The 15,172-nt window shown below is 44.4% G+C and overlaps 1 protein-coding gene across 1 annotated transcript; it reads right to left on the bottom strand.

The window, feature by feature from the left end:
* Window positions 1-8,286: 8,286 nt before the first annotated feature.
* On the bottom strand, window positions 8,287-10,069 carry LOC122098033 (transcriptional activator protein Pur-beta-like). The gene is made up of 2 exons (XM_042668529.1): window positions 9,812-10,069; window positions 8,287-8,838 (listed from the first exon to the last, which is right to left on the bottom strand). The coding sequence occupies exons 1-2, from the start codon at window positions 10,067-10,069 to the stop codon at window positions 8,287-8,289; spliced, it is 810 nt and encodes a 269-aa protein (XP_042524463.1).
* Between the last annotated feature and the right edge of the window lie 5,103 nt (window positions 10,070-15,172).

Raw genomic sequence — 15,172 nt, 5'->3', positions numbered from 1 at the left:
TGTTAGTCAAGCCAGGAGACCAACCTGGACAAGGCTGTTGAACTTGTGGCACAGGAATGGCAGCACGACTAGTGTTGCCTGGTCAGTTCATCAGAATGGGCAAACTTCTACCCAAAGCCATCCCAGTCACAGTGGTAAGGTAAGGTGTCTTACCTGTATGGGTTCAGAAATGCACCTTGAGATGAGAGCTCCTTGGATAGGTTTGGCTGCAGCCCATGTGCTCACACACATGGGTGGCCTTTGTGTGGCCATGACCTTCTTACTTCCTTCAGCTTTGGCTCCTCTGGCAGGTAGGAACCAGGTCACCTGCTCAGGCAGGCAGGGTGGGTAGTTGGGCCCTCGATGGGCATGGGATATAGGGGCTAGCAGTAGAGTTGGGTGACAGTCCCTATTGACCAGCAATTCCTCAGGTAAGGTAGTCCTAATGGGGAGCTGTTGCCCCAAGGAGAATTCTTTTTTTTTTCACTTTTCCGCAAACTTTGTTACAAACATACAATTCTTTAAATATAGACTGTAAAACTCCATTTGCAAAAGTCTGTTATTGTAAGGAGTGCACACTAGCAGGAAGGATTCTTAACTTTTTCTATGAGTTTTCTGTCAGTTTTGCTAGTTAGTGGTAAATACGGGACCCGCTGTTTTACAGGCCTGTCCGAAGCTTGTGGCTGTATTCACATTGCTCTTTTGAAGCAGCCCTGCATGTATCAAAATTGTTCAGAATCTGAGCTTCAACCTACAGGCAGTGAGATCAACAGCCCGTCTGGACTCTGCTTTTTGAACGGTTTTCAGGAAGTGTGATTTCTGGACGGGTACTGCACTTCACAGATTTGTTTGAATTGCCCATGCAGCTCTATGTTAAAGTGCATTCTTCTTTTCAAAAATAAGCAAGAGAAATAATCTTTTTACTTTTTAATTAACCAAGGTACTTAAAAAAATGAACTTTTTGGTCTCTCAGCAGATATTCTCAAATTGATCCTACTACTACAATTTCCATGTTCTATTTACAACATTTTTAGGATTCTGGGTAGAGGGAACTTTATAAAATGAAAGGTGCAGCTTCACTTGAAGCAGAAATCAGCTCTACAAATTCATACATAGGCATATGCACTTGGCTTACAATGTATAAGCTTGTTGGTATTTACAGAGATCAAAGACAACCCTCTCCAAAAAAAAAAAAGAACAAAAAACAACCTTTTAAAGTAATTGCCAACCTAAACTCTAATTGTACATTTAGATCAGGAAGCTGTCTCCTGCTATCAAGTTTTGGTTTTAATTGAAATAACTTTGTAGATTCTCTACTGGAAGGACATGAGTCCCCCGCTTTGGAGTGAAGAGCCAAGTCTAACAAAGCTACCAATAGATAGAACTGTCTCTGAAGATTCCCACAGAACAAAAACATGCTATGTAGCACTGTATCGGAAAAGGTGATCTTAACAAATGATTTTAGAAAGACATCTGTATGAAAGTCCAAAAGGAAAGCAAAATGCTTAATAATATAGATGTTCTAGGACTTCAGAAAAAAGTTCAGATACACTGATATAGTCTTGATACTGATGCCACTGAAAAATAATTCAAATACTACTTGCCTCCTATTGGAATGTGCGAAACGATAGACTGTAAAAAATGTGTCTACACTAACTGAAAGTCAGTTTCTAGACTTTTTGTCCAATCTATAGGGTTTTAAGAATCCAAGTTTTTTTCCCCCTAGGTAGAACTTTGGGTTTTGAACTGAAGGCCTTGTGTTTGCTTGGCAAATGCTCTACCACTTAAGCCACACGCCCAGTCCTATTATTGGTATTATTTTTTGCTTTATTTTTCAGATAGGGTCTTTTGTTTATAGCCCAGGGCTGGCCTTGGGCCACGATCTCCTATCTCTGTCTCCAAAATACCTGGGATTACAGGCATGTTCCAAAATGCCCAGCTCCAGAGAGCTTTTTTACACAGAAGAGTGACATGGTAGAAGAAAAGGATTTATGCTTATTATCAATTTAAAACAAACCTCCAAATGTGTTTAGTGATAAAATCCTGTTCTTTCATTTTCTTTGAGTCTCTTGTACTTTTTTCTCCCAAGAAGAAATGTTAAAAGGGAAGAAACAATCCACTTGCCCTTCTATTTCCAAGCACATATTTTTCTGACCAGCCTGATCCAGCAACACAAGACAAAACATTTTGCCTTTAAGAGATGGTCTCAGTGAGTCTTGAAAAAGTTAGCCATTGAAGAGATACTGGAGGTAGGAAAAAAGAACAAACTCATGCCTTCTGCAAAATGCTAGTGGCCACTTAATGTATCTATCACTTTCTCTTCACAACTCTGGACCTTCATTTCCCTGTGTGCCCTCTCTTTTTTTTTTTGGGTCCGGTCGTGGGGCCTGAACTCTGGGCCTGGGCGCTGTCCCTCTGCTCTTCAGCTCAAGGCTAGAGCTCTACCACTTGAGCTACATGCCACTTCCGGCTTTTTTCTTTTTGCTTATGTGGTGCTGAGGAATCGAACCCAGGGCCTCGAGCATGCAAGGCAAGCGCTCTACCGCTGAGCCACTTTCCCAGCCCGACTGTGTGCCCTCTCTTACCTGTCAGTGGATAGCAGAAATAGCATGGGGAAAATAAAAATTGCTCCCGGATTCAAAAATCTATTAGAAAAGTTGAGTTAAAACTTTCACTATCATGCTAGCTTAGCTTCTAATAAAGTTGTGCTCTCCCTTTTACTAGTTTACTGTGGTAAAGCTAACAATATGGCATCTTCTCGTTTTAACATGGTTCTATCTGTCCCAATTGGAATGTCTAATTCCAAGAAGGCATGAGTTAGATTCTCAAACGAGAGTAAGACTGTGAACAAAAGTGGACAGCATATTCCATACTGCATTAGGAAATACAAAAGGCATTCACAAAGGCCTTGCTTGATTCAGGGGGACACATCGCAATTGGAAATCCCCAAGACAAGAAATCTTTACAATGCTGATGCAATTTTATTTTTCCATTTTCTGAATTTAACTTTCAGTACTGAAAAGTGGATTGCACATGTTCCAGTAATGAAACTAGGTTTTAAGAATAAGGTCTGAGGATGACTTACACAGTCAAGTCAGATATGGCAATGGAAATTGCTACTCAAGAATCCAGTTATCTCAAGAAACTTCTGAAGCTAATATTAAAAATGAATACTTTTTTTCTAAATTGAAGCAGAAGAAATGAGGCTGTAATTTGTCATTTCCACCTTGCATATGGAATTTCAAATGGGACATATGGACTTTTTTCTTATCTGTATTTTAATGTAAACATGGTTCTTATTTTCTTTTTTCTTTTCTACAAACTATCTCCCCCCACCCTGCCCTACCCCCACCCTTACACCCATTATCCAGTATACTGAATGGGAATTGTAACTCTTTCAGAAGACAGCTAATTGATTTACAGTACTCTAAAAACAACCCTGAAAACTGATAATCTCATTCATTTACTGTAACTTCAGTGCTGTTATCGACAGAAAAGAAAAAGTTACCTTAAGGCTTAAGGGAAAGTAACTTATTAAATTGTGAATGCAGCATTTTTTACTCTCCCATCCATTGGAAACTAGCAAAATGTATTCTGAATCAACAATACAAACTTTCTAACGTTAGCAAAGATTTCTAATCTCCTGACATAAAGTTAGAATAATATTCATAAACAGAATATCTAGGGGAGCCTGAGAAACCATGATCCACATCACACAAAGATCCTATGCATTTCATGGTCAAAAAGTGCTTTATCTTTGAGAAATATGTCAGGGATAAAATGGAAATATACAATGCAAAAAACACTTGACACTTTTTCACAATTGTGGAAAAGGAGCAAAAAGGTCTGCTCTCTGAACAGGCCTTACTTATGCACAAGACTTTTAAGGTGTCCTAAATTAATATTGATTTAAAGAATTCATAATAGTGGGGATTTCACTCCACTATATTTAAAAAATAAACAGAGATTGGACATCAAAGCTGTCAACTTTGTTATTCATCAGAGCAATTCTGATACTTAGAAAACTCAATTGAATTAGCTCCAGGATCAAAACATTAACTTTCCCCAATCAAAAAGGATACAATCAAAAACATACCTAGAGTGTTATAGAACAACTCTCAGCAAACAAGTCATTTTCATATAAGCAAAAAGTCACTTCTTTCCTCTCCCTTCTCACTGATCAAGGACACACGATTTTCAAATGAATATCTACTGAGAGATCAGTTGTGCATTGGACAAAGTACATAATTGGGTTAAAAATGAAAACAAAATTTTCAGTGAAGAATACTTATGTGCATGGCTTACACACTCCAGCTTCTTAATTTTATCCACCTCAAGAGCAAGGTAGATGCACAGTCACCTTGTGTAGATTACATTCTACTCCCCTGTAAAGCCAGTCAAGGTCATATTTAAGCATCTTCAGCAACAACAGTGCCTGAAGTGTGCAGCCATTTACAGACCACTCAATATGAGGGCATTATTATAACCAGCCTCTTTTGCCCACAACCCGGCATTTTCAGATAAGACAAGATAATTATTTTGTTTTGAGAAAACCGAAGCTTGAATCTCTTAAAAGACCTGCAATTTACTGCAAAGTGACCCAGAGGTAACAAAGGAAGCAGGAGGTTAATGGCTGCCTGCACCAAAAGTCTCTCAATCATTCTGCAGTAAATAATTATGGAAAGTGACATGACAAGTAGCCATGTGTGTACCACAGCTACAGCCAGTTGTACCACCTATATGCCTCCAACAGTTCCATAGGGTATTTGGGGGTTTTTGGTTTACTTTTCAGTTTGATTTTTGGTGCTATACAGACTGACATTTTGTTTGGTGCAGCATATGCACTGAAAGATCTGCTCACCAGATTTACCATTTCACTTGCTGAAATGATGAGAAGGGACAATAGAAACCTAAAGAGTTACATCTCTTCACAGAGACCGACTCTTTTGACTGTTTGAAAAAAAAAAGGCTTATCTCTGTAGTTAATTTGAAATAAAACTCAATTTTTTGAAAAGGAGTCTTAGTTCCCTATTTCTAAGGAATGTAACTATTTTCATTAGCTGGGATGTTTGCCAAATTTTAAAAACAACTTCTAAAGCGTTTGTAGTAAGCAGCTAAAAACAAAACAAAAAAGTTAGTTGCTTCCCAGAGTTTGTATAATGCCATTATCTAACTGGAACAAAGACTATTTCCTTTAATAAGCTAGTATTAATGAATGAATCTCCATGCTCTGCAGATTTCTATTGTGCCTAGTCACAGGAATGAGGATCAGTGAAATGCTACAATTAATCTACATCCTTCTGCAATCTTCCTACAGTGGAAGAGAGGCGATTAAACACCCCTGCAGGAAAAATAAGCCTCAGAGATTGGTTTAAGACTTAAAAACCCACCACTAGGACATTCACACTTAATCTTACACAGGCAGGTCAAAATTTTAATATAAATTACTTTTGCCAACACCTAGCTTACGCATTCTTTGCTCCTTTTTTTGGAGGATTCTCAAATTGATATCTAAAGACTTACATATGATATATAACTGTTATATGGTCTAATGACTAAGAAAATTTCTCAGGTAACCAAAGCTGATGCCATATATGGTAGTGTTCTTGGCATATACTCTATATGCCTCAGACCACTTCCACATTCTTTCTATTCAGCTAATTATAGCTGAGTAGCCACTGGTAAAGGATTGTGAAGACCCTGTCATATCTACAGAATAGAAAGGCAAGGCTAGTTACTGCAATTCAGCCAAATAAAAAGAAAAGAAAAAAGATTAATAAACCACTCCCTTGAAAAGGAGAGGTACTGCACCTTTGCAAAATTGAACTGGCTCACTGCAGCAGAGCAACAGAATCACCACTGAAGCAAGAAAATAAGTTGGTCTATACAGGAATTGTACATGATTTGAAAATGCAAAAGTTACAGCGATCAACTAATAGCTGCAACCTTAATTTCCATTGCTGCCTCAGAGTTGAAACTTAAACAGTTTTTGCAAGCCTAATGCTAGCTTCTCATCTCCTTTACTAAAACTAGGAATTTGTTCTCCGCAGCAAAGAAACAAAACACTCAAAACACATAGGTAAATACAGCAGGACATTATTGAAAACAGCTGCCTTGTGGTACAAAATACAGTACAAGTATACGGATGTCATTAAAACATCAAAAATACTATTGCTCCCATACAATTTAGGAAACATTCTTGGCAACGGAGAAAAATTGAAAAGAAAAGCTTTAAAAAACGTTTAAAAATTCTACTATGAATGATGTGAGTAGAGAAATAGTCTGAAAAGGGCACCAATGTTTGTGGCTCTTCTATTTCTTTGAACCTAAGATCAACATTATTTTGAGTCATAGTCCAGTTTTTTTTTAAAAAGCCTAATTTTATATACACAAGTATCTCCCTCTCAGCCACAAATACATGAAAATGACCTTTTTGTATATTACTTATTTCCCAATAAATACAAAAAGATTGTATAGATTGAATACCAAAATAAGATAATAAAAAGGATATGCAATAAATTAAAAAGGCAGCTCAAATAAAGGACAGGCATGCAGTTAAAAAAAATACTAAGAATGTGGAGATGGGGTTACTTGCCTCCTGGTTGAGAAGATGTCACACAAAGAATACCTGAAAACTTTGGAAAGAACATTAGCTCCCATTCAATTCAAAGTTTCCTAGGCCTGTGACATTTCTAGAAATACCTTTTGATGGGGTGGGATTAACTTGATTAACAAAAATCATTTCTACTGAAAATCCATTTAAAATATAGAAGAGGCGATCCATGAAAACCCCAACTTTTATTCTTGAAAGACAGCTGGATAAACTGGCCAATGCCAGTATGTTGCAATTTCAAGATGGTATAAAAATGCTTCCAGGATATAGTCAGCATATTCACGTTCACATCAGTTCCATTCACAGATGGATTTCAGCTTCCACCGGGTGCACTGCTTGAATCATTTATCCATCATTTGCCAACTTTGATTGTGAGGTACTAATAAGATGGATCAAGTTCTTAAAAATTTGTTTTAAAGAAGAAATGATGCTGGAATTCTGAACCTGAGGATCTTTAGTATTTGAACAAATCCACAGATTAAACTGAAGGTGAATTAAGACTTCAGTTTTAGTTATTTCCAACTTCTCTGTGAGGATGCATATTCCATTAAAGCTCAGGCTTGTAGCCATACTGTTCCTTTTGCAGAAAATCATCAAGTTTTACAGTTAAAAATGCAGCCAACCAGTGGCTGTAACAGCCAAATTAGCCACAATTCACTGGCTCATATAGTAGAGCCATGGGATCTGGCTCTCATTCACACCAATGCCACTTCTTGGTAATGACCTCCACCTTTAGAGATCAAGGGAAGAACTTTAGTGAGCAGCAACCCATCCACTCAACGAGTTTGCCTTGTGCTTTATGCCTGACTTATTGTGCCTACCTCAGCAACCCCCAATGTAAAACTGCTTTTATTTTTTGAAAAAAAAAATTCCTTTTGCCCAACTTTTAAACTATTTTAGTAATGAATTCTCTAGTTCAAGCATTGGCTTTTGAATTTTCGCATCCTGGAAAACAATTCTGCAAAGAAAAGACATGGGGCCAGATTCCATGCAAAACCATTAAAAAACAATCCAATTTGTTTTGATTTGCTGATGGCTTCTTGAATTCTTTTTTGCCTTGTCCATGATTGTGTAAAGTTGCATTCCTTTTCATAAACCTGGACTCTCAGGACTGGGTAACTGCAAAGGTCTCTCTGTCTCAAGAATTTCTGTGCAGATCTCGATCCAAAAGGCTGATTACAATGAAGGTGAAGGATAGACACTGCAACGGCGGCTAGGCCTGGAGAGATACTTTAGATTTACCCAGGTACAACACAAATTCAACTGTTATACACAGATGGATCTGGGTAAGTCAGATGTGTTTAGGGGCCCAGACTCGAAATCTATCCCCTTCAGGATTATCTAGATGAGCTTAGGAACCTCGGGTGGGAAATAGAAGCTGAGACTCTTGCAGGTGAGGAGATGCTGTTGTCCTCTCTTTGCAGGTTGCTGTCAATTTCTGGAACTTTACTGCTTTACTCACTGTTCAAGACTGTTGTCTTATGGTTATTTCTCTTAACTATATTATTTTTTTTTAATTTTGTTGGGTTTTTTTTCTCCCTTGGTGGCCTCCCGGGCTCCCTCTCCACTAGCTCACAGGGGAATGAGCAAGAATGGGAACTAGCCAGTGGGATGGGGGATGGGGGGCGCGGGTAACAGGGTGGGGGAGGCCAGGGGGGAAAGCTGCCATTTCAATCCTCATCCACCTCCACGCCTTAGGACTCCTCACCCTCCCCCGCAGCACGACACTCATAAAGCTTATCCCTCTGCTGCTCCTGGATTTCTTTCATCTTATCCGCATACCGGCAGAAGACGCCACCAAACTTGCTCCAGGCCTTGAAGGGCACGGTGATGGCATTGCGGTAGGACGGCTTCACCTCACTCACACGTAGAAAAACTCCGTACTTGTTGCAGCCCACATCGAAGAAGAAACGTTTGGAGTCCACAGTAATAGAGGTGCCCTCCGGGAGTTCCTCGCACAGCCCCCCAACCCCCCGGGGCTGGCGGCACTGCCTCTTGGGCCTCCGGCCAGCTCGTCTTCCTCGCCTCCCTAGTCGTCGATGAGCTTGGTGAGCATGTTGGAATTCGATGAGACCTTGCGCTGGCAGCACGATGGTCTGGCCGCTCTGGAGGCCACCAGGCCCAGGGCCTGGGCCAAAGCCGCCGCCGCAGCGGTTGAGGGACTGGCGGATGCGCAGGAAGCGGCCGAGCTGGTTCTCCTTGAGATCCAGGTAGTATTTGCAGTTCTCGCGCACCAGGAACTCGCTCTTTTTTTTTTTAATTTAATTTTATTTTATTTGAGAACATACTGTACAGAGGGGTTACAATTACATGGGCAGGATAATGCATACATTTCTTACCAAGCATTGCAGCCTCCTCCTTTGTTTACCCTTCACCTCCCTTCCCAACCTCCCCCCTCCCCCCCACCCAATCCTTCTCCCCCCCACACCGACATTGTAAAGCTCGTTTTTGACATGACATTTTGTACTTCTCATGGTTGCAACAGGTCCACCTGAATCCTTAAACGACTTGTTTTTCCCCATCTCCTCCACAACTTATACTGACATCAAATATAGTGAAAGCGGGCGTTACACTGTGGGGGAGGGACATACAAAGCAACAAAGAAATAATCTTATAAATGCGTTAGAAACACATGCATGAAAGAAAAAAAACATTAAAATACATATCTAAGGGTTCGTTTTCCTAACATCACATTATCTGTCCTTTTCCGCTTGACTCATAGATGTACTAGATATTGCAAATAAGGGAAACCATGGGACCTATGTTTCTTTGGGCCTGGCTTACTTCACTTAATATAATTTTTTCCAAGCCTTTCCATTTCCTAACAAATGGGGCAATGTCATTCTTTCTGATGGAGGCATAGAATTCCATTGTGTATATATACCACATTTTCTTGATCCATTCATCTACTGAGGGGCATCTGGGTTGGTTCCATATTTTAGCTATGGTAAATAATGCTGCAATAAACATAGTTGTGCTGGTAGCTTTAGTGTGGTCTTGTTTATAAACATTTGGGTAAATGCCCAAAAGTGGGATTGCTGGGTCATAGGGGAGTTCTATGTGAAGTCTTTTGAGGAACCTCCATACTGCTTTCCAAAGTGGTTGAACTGAGGAGTGCCGGGCCCGCCGCCCTCCTCTGTGCCCACTGCCAGCTGCTCGGGACTGCTGGGGCCCAGCTGCCCATAGTGCTCGATGAAGTCGCGCAGCCAGTCACGGAACTTGGCCGCCACCAAAATGGACAGCGTGAGGCGGCTCTTGGAGCCGCCTGCGCCCACCTAGGCGATCTTCAGGAAGCGGCCCTTGGCGTTCTGCTTCACGTCCAGGTAGAAGCGCTTGTTCTGGATGTCCAGCCGCTTCGAGGCCAGCTCCTGCGTCTCCTGCTCGCCGCCACCACTGGGGTGCGGGCTGGAAGCCTCCCTGCCAGCTGCCGCCGCCGCCACTGCCGCCGCGCTCGCTGCCGCTGTCGCTGTCCACCATCTTCTCTGCTGCCGCCTCGCCGCCGCCCGCTGTGCTCACGCCCCCACCCTCTGCCCTGCGGCTGGCGCTCCTGGGCCCCCCAGCCTTGTCCGCCTGCTCCTCACGCGCTCCCGCCGCTCATCGCCAGCCGCCGCTGACATCCCCATCCCCCAAGGAGAATTCTTGTGTGCTGGGCCAGTGGCTGTTGCTGAGCTGGGGTACTGTACCCAAGTGGGCTTCCAGGTGCTGGCCAATGGTGGCAAGGAGACTGTGGCCTGTCATCATAGGGCACCACCACCATTGGGTGGCCACATTCCAGGCTGCCTTTGCTTACCGTGATGACCGAAAGGCCGCCATACTTGCTGCCAGTGGTGAATAAGAACATTTTATAGAGAGGAATTACTATTCTTAAGTGCGAAGACTGGCATTGGTTGAAGGTCACTCGGCTGGAATGTATGGATTTGTACTCTGCTCATGCGACTTTAAATTGAGTCTCAGACTTGAGCACCATCCACTGCAGGGCTGGTTGGAGCAACAGCTGGACGGGTTCCTCCCTCAGGATCTCTTACTCAGTGTGTGTCTGTAAAACCCACTTTTACCTTTCACCTTCTACCTTGGGTAGCCTACATCAGGGTCTTTGGTTGAGTGCCAGGCTGTGCCTGCTGCCTGATGCCTGCTTGCAGGTTGGCCTGCTCTGCAGCCAGCAAAAGCTGAAAGTGTTTCATGTACCATGCACACCAGAGACTCTAATGCATCTATGCCAACATCCTGAGGGCCACTGCCCAGCAGAGAGCACAGCTGAGCCTCAGAGACCTAGAAAACCTCTCTTGGAATGCTGGCTCTGTTCCCTCTTCCTTTTTTGTCACACTGTCAAAAAACCTATGTGTGCTAGACCAAGAAGTGGGTGGCTAGGCCAGTCCCTAATGGGACTTTGTTGCTGTACCCTCATGCACTTCTACCTGCCACATCCTGGGCTCGCAACCCACTGGTATAAGTGCTAGATAATCAGGCCACCACTTCACACTTCAGGACAAAAGAAGCTCACCTGAGGTCTTGGTGCAAAGTCTACATGTCCAGGGCTTGTGTTACTAACCACATCCTCACTAGGGGATCAATAGTGTACTCTCTGGGGCTTCTTCCTCTCTGGGAATGACCAGGCCTTGCTTTATTCACAGGAGTGGCATCTTAGGCAGATCCAGGAGATGCGCAGCATGGATGTGTGCCTGACTTTCATGTAGAGACTTAGATGACTGAGCCAGCCATGGATGGACAGGGAAATGCTTCTGCATCCAAGTTGCCTTGATGAATTTTTACTTAGAAGATGACCTGGCTCTAAGTAGATCTCAAGGGGAAAACAAGAGTAGATGGGCTGGGCCACATCTGTAATTCTAGCACTTAGGTGGAAGAGATAGGTAGAGAGCAGCTGGAGGCCAGACTTTAACTTCATAGTGAGATTGTCTCAAAAGAAAGCCAACGACTGAGGAGGTAGATCAGTGGTTAAAGCAGTTTTCTACTGTGTGAAAGTGTCTGAGTTCAATTCCCAGCATTCTGAGGACAGCATAGACACAAGCTCTGTTCCTGACCTCCTTTCAGAGGGAAAGGACCTAGCCACTTGATCAAGGTGCTTTACAATGAGAAAAACGCCAATAGTACCTCAGTCCTGCACTGCCATTGAACCTTCCCAATCTGTCTGTCCACTGATATGGACCAAGTCATCACTTCTGCTTCCCCACCACTAGGCCAGGGGACCCTTCCCTGTCTGTTCCTTCTCAGAAGGAACACAAGCCATGCTTCTCAGGTAGAACCAGAGTATTTTTGGCAGTTCCTTGGACCTGTTAGTCAGGCCGTGGACCTCAAGGAATCTGCTGTTCAGATGTGGATGTGTAGGGACTGACAAAGCCACAGCTGAGGACAGAGATGGGGCCAGGGTCGCAAGGCTCCTTCCCCATTTGCACTTATCTCTGGATTACACCCAGCCATGTCCTCTGCTGCTCTGATACTGGAGATTGCTAGCACTAGGGGATCACACTGTGCATCTGTGGATTCTGATCTATGCCAAAGCATAGCCATTGGGAGTTGGTAAGGATTGCTGAAGAATGTCCTCTGGAGTTGGGGGGGGGCTTTCATGATGTGGTGTGTGTTGGCACAGGCAAGGGCAGTTCATAGGGAGTGCTGCCAAATCCCTCTTGAGGACCTCCTGCTTACCTGTGATCCTGCCCATGGTTACAGCTGGATATGAGGTGGTTAGGTTGTGAGCTGACAGATCAGAGACCTTCTCTAAACAGAGCCCTGACTTATCTGGAGGGACGACTTGGCCCTGTCTGATGGCCTGGTAGCTGCTACCCAGCTCTGGCTCTTTTGGCTTAGTGGGTATGGAGGCCATGGTGCAGGTGAGGAAGGTCCTTTCCTTCTGGCAGCCCAAGGAGGAGATTTGGTTTGTCCCTACCTCTGGGCTTTGCATTTTTGTCTTATAAGCTTAAATGTCTCTGGTCCTGGAGGAGCTCGGAGTCTAGAAGCAGAGAAATGACACAGTAAGTCCTGACAAACTTGCTTGTCACTAGTGGCAAAAGGTAGCCCAAGGTGTAGGCTGTCAGGCATTCTGGACCTCAGACATGCAATTATTCTAGTCCAATGCCATCAAGATCTGCCCTGCAGGCAGAACACTTATGTCATGGGATGATATGGTGTAGTAAACGCCAGGTGGGTTTGCCATGGAGATGCTCTCCAGGGTCAGACTCTTGAGTGGGGGTGGGCAACTTCACCTACCCCTACCAAGGGCTGAAGGGCATTCTTTCCACTAGGAAATAGCATTTTGTCATTAGTGGGGAGGGAGTTTGGGGGACAGATTGCGTAAGCAGCGTACAAGCAAGATAGCTGGTAGCGAGTGGTGAAAGCTGCACTGCAGAATGAGGAACAGGAGGCTGTAAACAGTTTACAAGGAGCCTTGAGTAGGTTGAGGTTTAAGTGAGCTCAGTGGGTGAGACCAAAGGCAGAGAGATTAGTGTTCAAGGCTAGGACTGAAAGGGTTTTGGAGAATCGTGAGGGAACTGAGTTTGAGGTAGCAGAGGTAGGATTGGGCTTGGCTGTATGGGGTTGTGGATGCAGGAGCATGAGGGTTGGGACGTGAGGGAGTGGTGGCATTCTGGCCTGTGCACATGGCATAAGTGAAGAGGGAAGGTACAGGGAAAGAACGTCTGAGGGCTCACTGGAGTCTGGGGCTAGGCCATTGTATTGGGCCACTGAACCAGATGTGCTCGTAGTCTCTGAGTGATGCCTCCACCCTTGGGAAGCAGACATACAGATGAGCCTTTTCCAGGTTGCACCTACATACAATCAAGCATTTGATCTGTGTAGAGATCTGTGGTCCCATTGTGTGTGGTCAGGTTGAATTGGCCCAGGTCACTGGACAGGAATATAGACATCCTTTGCCCATAGGTCAGCTCTGAGGACCAGCAGAGTGGCAGAAGCACAACTGGAAGCTCAGTCCATGGAAAATCTGCACTATCCTTATCCTCCTTTTCCAAAGCCTGAGGTATCAGACCCAGCAGGACAAGGCACTGCTGTCAAGGTACATGGGATATGATCCCTCAGTGGTTACTTTTGAGGGTGTGAAATTGAGGTAAGCTGGGCAGTAATCCTTATCGACCAGACTCAAGTTTTCATTTTAGACACAGTACAGGAGGCATTAGCTGGTGAGTTACTGCTCCCATCGCTCAGCTCCATGGAAGTTTGTACTGACAAGCCCAGTACTGTGAGTCCCATACAGGCCCATCATCCTTCCCCCTCTGGGACAGGTGGGAGGCCTCACAGGGACAGACAGCAAAGGACAGGGTCCTTGCTGTCCCAGAACCTTCACTTGGATTAGCTTGTCACTTGACACTGGGAGGCAATTCTGGCCTCACTGTCATCTCTCATCCCACATGCCCACAAGCATGCCATGCCAACCTACCATCAACAATACAAGTCTTTGGGCTCTGTTCCTGTCAGGGAAGGTGCCAGGCCCATTTGCATCCACGGGGCCACAAACAGCCCCAACAGCAGCCACCCCATTCCCCTCCCTCCCACCCTCATTCTTCTTACTGTCCACATGCCGCCCCGGTCTTTTCAGACTTGTGCACAGGAGATGACCCCAGCTGGCAAACATCAGCTGACCCTCCACCTGCCTCAGTGTGACCACTAGGCACCTGCGTTGGTCACTCACTTGGGTGAGTGTCTGTGCACACTTGTTCCCACACAACACACTAACACTGGGTCAGGCTTAGACACAGTCACACAGAGCTTTCTCTGCAATTACCACAATGCCCTAAGCTCCTTTCTTCCCCAGACATCCTTGAAAATGAGATCACTGAAAAGGGCCCTGTGCCAATGAAATCCTGGCCCTGTCTTCATGCCCACTATCCAACACTCCCCCAGTTTAAACACTCATCACAGGTGAAAGAAGCTCGCTACAGACATGGGAAATGAGGTATCACAAGAGCTGCATCTACCCAACTGCATTTCACTTGGCATGCTTTGGCTGAATTCTGACATGTCCCTTCCTAGCCAGTCCCGGGCCCAATACTGCCTCTCAGCTCTGCTGCCAGGGGCCTAACACCTTTCTCACCTTTTGTAGGCTTTCACACGTGTGTGTGTGTGTGTGTGTGTGTGTGTGTGTGTGTGTGTGTGTGTGTGTGTGTGTTAATCCCATGATCCTCCTCAGTTCCCCTTTCTAAAAGTGGTAGAGTTTTTTCTGAGCTCCTGCCAGCAAGCCTCCAGGGGAATAGGTCTTACTTTGCCAAGAGATTCTGCCCATACCTGGAGAGAAAATGGGATGATGGTTCTCATGATTGTGGAGGACATGTACACCATATGGACAGTAACAAAGGGTACTTGTTGCAGATGCCCAGGGGGTATCCACAACCCTTTTGGCCCCATGGAGGCACTGTGCTCCAGCAAACAGGCCCTGTGAGTGACTAGGTGATCCTTGTCCTGCAAGGCTCTCACTGATGTGGCCAGCTGGAGCACACCCAGGTCTCACCCAAGTGGACATGTAGGTCTTTGCAGAACCAGCTTTCACTCCTCTTCATCCCTTCACTGGCCTCTCTGTCATCTCTCCTCTTACAAGCCCCCAGGTGCACCCACTCA

The sequence above is a fragment of the Dipodomys spectabilis genome, unplaced genomic scaffold, assembly GCF_019054845.1.
Source record: "Dipodomys spectabilis isolate Male_0828 unplaced genomic scaffold, ASM1905484v1 ptg000453l, whole genome shotgun sequence".
Classification (NCBI taxonomy): Eukaryota; Metazoa; Chordata; class Mammalia; order Rodentia; family Heteromyidae; genus Dipodomys; species Dipodomys spectabilis.
Note: the sequence above shows the minus strand (reverse complement) of the source record. Positions and strands in the feature narration are given on the sequence as shown.